The sequence below is a fragment of the Phaethon lepturus genome, unplaced genomic scaffold (genome assembly GCF_000687285.1).
Source record: "Phaethon lepturus isolate BGI_N335 unplaced genomic scaffold, ASM68728v1 scaffold45216, whole genome shotgun sequence".
Classification (NCBI taxonomy): domain Eukaryota; kingdom Metazoa; phylum Chordata; class Aves; order Phaethontiformes; family Phaethontidae; genus Phaethon; species Phaethon lepturus.
Window position 1 is genome coordinate 1 of NW_010544894.1, and position 3,840 is coordinate 3,840.

General features: G+C 43.0%; 1 protein-coding gene across 1 annotated transcript; it reads left to right on the forward strand.

The window, feature by feature from the left end:
* Positions 1–66: 66 nt before the first annotated feature.
* On the forward strand, positions 67–3,570 carry LOC104615085 (1,5-anhydro-D-fructose reductase-like; the record flags this gene model as incomplete). The annotated part of the gene is made up of 5 exons (XM_010288806.1): positions 67–205; positions 541–711; positions 1,660–1,776; positions 2,481–2,558; positions 3,448–3,570. Coding segments are annotated over 5 exons (628 nt in total), but the record flags the coding sequence as incomplete, so codon positions are not given.
* Between the last annotated feature and the right edge of the window lie 270 nt (positions 3,571–3,840).

A 3,840-nucleotide genomic window follows, 5' to 3' on the forward strand; every position in this document is an offset into this window, starting at 1 on the left:
GGCGGGTAGAAAAGGGCTTGGAAAGGGCAAAAAGCAAAGGGGAAAAAAAGGCAAAAAATAAAATAGGAGCCGAAGAAGGTGGAGGGAGGCAAAAGAAAGAGGAGGGGAAGCAAAAGAAGGAACCAACCATAAAGAACCAAACGCAGATTGCAAAGGCAGCCTGGCCCGGCGCTGGCAGCTCCCAGCCCTGGGCGGGGGTCCCTGGCTGCGGGGAGCCCTGCGCCTCGCAGCTGCCTTCGCGGGGAAGGTACTCCCAAAAACTGCTTGGGCAACGCCGAGAGCAAATAAGGGGAAATGATAGCAGGCATTACGCTGCTGGAAATGACAGAGTCAAAATGTCTCGCAGAAATGAAGTCCTTTCTGCTCTGTGCCCTTTCCCTACCAAAAGGCTGTTTGCCTGGAAAGTCGAAACTCGGTTTTATATGCAGGTGACAAGGAAACTCCAGCAGCAGCTGGAAAGGGAGAATTCACGGAGCTAACGCAGCAGCAAGTGCTGGCAGAAGGCCATGGAAGAGCTCATGGTTTGATTGTGTTTGCTTTCAGGCGCCTCCGGGAAAAGTGGAAGAGGTGGTGAAGTTTGCTATTGATACAGGCTACCGCCTCTTTGACTGTGCCTATTTCTACCAGAACGAAAAGGAAATAGGGAATGCAGTGCAGCAGAAGATCAAGGAGGGGACTGTGAAACGAGAAGACCTCTTCATTGTCACTAAGGTACAAGGATGGAGGATTACATTTAGCTTTGCTCGAAGAGAAAACCTTGTTCCATCTGTAAAGTAACCTAAGGTCTTATTCCTTCTACAATATTAATTTCATGGTTGTTTTGTTGTGCACTATGAATTCCATCCTTCATTTGCATGCACCCTAGAAAGATCAGGAAAAAAGACAGATGTCTAAATTCAAAAGTACTGTGCTATTTACTGGTGTGCAAAACATTTGAAAGTGGTGTCATGTACAAAATGTAAGCCTGAAAGGGAATAGAAATTAAGGTATGTGATTTCAATCTGAAGTATTTCCCATGTGTTTACTCCATTCCTGTATCTCATCCACTTGTCTCAGCAATGTTCTTTACCAAAAGGTAAGAACACTTCAACTAAAGAATTTATGACTTGGGGTTTTCACCAGCAAAACCATAAAACACTGAGCAAAACTAAGCTTTTCCACATACTCTTAATTTTTTTTAAAGAACATGTTTTAATTTGAATAATACTTGCAAGTTCTTCTATTTAAATGACTTGAATTTTCTTTTCAAAATTGACATAAAATTGACAACAGTTCTCATGGTGGCCAGAGAAACGAGACAGAAGGGAGGTAGCTGATCTGCTCAAGACTCAAAATTTAGTCTGGAATAAAAAATCACCTGGGACACTAACAGCTTTGCTGTGTCAGGTACACCTGGCAGTGTTACATTTAGTTCTGAGACTCTCTTTTCATAAGTAGGAATACTGATTGTCCACCTTCACTACTGACTGCCTTATTTGTGGTATGTTTCTCTTCCCTTACCTTAAAATATTGGCACCCATTAGGTTGGCATCCATTCAGGGTGCGCTGGGTAAGTGGGGAGGGAGTTGTTCTCCCAGACCACCAAGGGGGAAGCTTCTGTCCCTTGGGCTGGACTGTGGAAGCTGTAGAGTCACGGTCAGGCTTTGTTTCTTCCCGCAGTTGTGGAACACGTTTCACGAGAGGTCACTGGTTAAGGTAGCATGCAAGAAGAGCCTTGCTGCACTGCAACTGGACTACCTTGACCTCTACCTGATACACTTCCCTATGGGATTCAAGGTAGTCCTGCTCTACATTCCTTTTCTCCTTACCTGCCTAGAAACATGGGGCATTCTCTCATCTATGCTGTGACCATCTCCGTTATGCAGCTGGGATACGCTACGGTTCATTTGTCTGTTCCCTGACCCTGGTGGTAGCAAGCAGTCAGTCACTAACTAGGTAGTGGTATGTTTTAGCACATGGGTCTGTCTTTCCACACCTGTTGGAGTGAGATGGGTGTGGGTACGAGCACTGCTGATGTGCCCCTGGGTCTTCAGGGAAACTGTAACCAGCACAGGATAGTGCACCTTGGGACCGTGGCCTTCCGCTGGGCCAGAATGCTGTGAACATCTCACGTTTTGGAGATGTTGGCTTGATCCGGAGTAACAAACAGTGAAAAATGAAGCACAGTGCAGAAAGAATGTGCTGCTTTTTTTTCCCCAGTCTAATAAATAAAAACTCTAGAACAAGGGTATGGGGGTGTCTGCCTAATTCACTCACATAATTGCTACTAATCCTCACTCTTTGTATGCAAAGATTGATTTGTAGAATTATGTCCCTCATCCAAAAGAGAATAGTGATGAACGTGTATAATTTTTAGTTATGCAATATGTTTAAATAACCTGCTAATTTGCTGCCTATAATTCCAGTCAGAAGTGTTAGTCAACAGTAGGAAATTAAACTCTTAAAAAATATTCTATATATTATCTGCATTGAAATAACAGGCTGGTGAAGAACTGCATCCTGTGGATAACAGGGGTATGAGTATTCCCAGTGATACTGATTTTCTGGACACGTGGGAGGTAAGTTAACGTTTGCTCTTTTGAGCAGGTGTCAGCACTAAAGATGGAGCAGAGATCTGCCTGCACGATGAAATTAAGGGATAGGTCTGGGTACGTAGGATAGTCACACAAAATTGTATTTCATGACCGGAAGGAGCAGAGCTGCTGCTACCCCTTGTTTTGAGGAAGAAGAGGGGGATGTCTTTAATAAGACTAAAGAGTAGGAAACTATAAGCACTGTAGGTGCTGTCCCTAAAATAATATTTGAAATACACACAACGGTAGAACTGAAGCGTGGATTGATCCAGGTGTGGCTGTTAATTTACTGGGTGTTTCATACAGACAGGGAATTCTCACTTCAGTGTTGGGCATCAGCTTCTCGTGCTGTCCTTCAACCCTCCTTGCCTCGTGGACTGAGAGGATTCAGGGTCTGCTCCTGTTGCCTGCACCTCTGTGATGCTACAGCTCTGGGAGTTAATGGTTTTCTCTACAATAGCAGATTGGAGTTGCAAGAAAGTGTTTTGAGCTAACTGAGTTTAAACTAACATCCTCCCGGCCGTGTTCTGCCAACTCAGAGGTAGTGTGCTGGCATGGGAGGAGGTGGAGGGGTCTCCCTTGCTTTTTTAGCTCTGGTAAAAAGACCCCCAAAGCAGCCAAAGCAAAAGATTTTTCTTCCCATTACAAAAGTTTTGGCCAAGCTGTTCTTTTTATATTACTTTCCCATCTGCAATAGGACATAAAGCATACAGATAATACAAGGTGGAAAAATTTTTTTTTTTTTTTTTTGAGATTCTATTATTTAATGTAGTGTGGGTGATTTGTTGGTTTGTCACTAGCTTTAGGGAAATAAAATAGTGTAGCTGACAGTAATGCCAGCTCATAAAAAACATTGGTTGTCCTTACTCATTAGGCCATGGAAGAGCTGGTGGACTGTGGTCTGGTGAAAGCCATTGGTATCTCCAACTTTAACCATGAGCAGATTGAAAGAATCTTGAACAAGCCAGGACTAAAATACAGGCCGGTAAATAACCAGGTAAGATTTTTATTTCCATTGATGTCAGCTAATCTTGCAATATTCCTGAATATATTCTTGCTACACTTCAGCTCTAAAACTGGCTTTTGCCATGACCTTTAAATAGTTTTGGTGCCATGGAAAGATCTTACAAAGCACTCTGATTGTTTGAAAGTCCCTTCAAGTCAGTACTGCCTGCAATATGCAAAGCTTTGGTATGGTGTCAGTATTGATGGTTTTTAGCTGACAGGGATCTCAACAGAAAACTTTCATTATATTATATATTATATA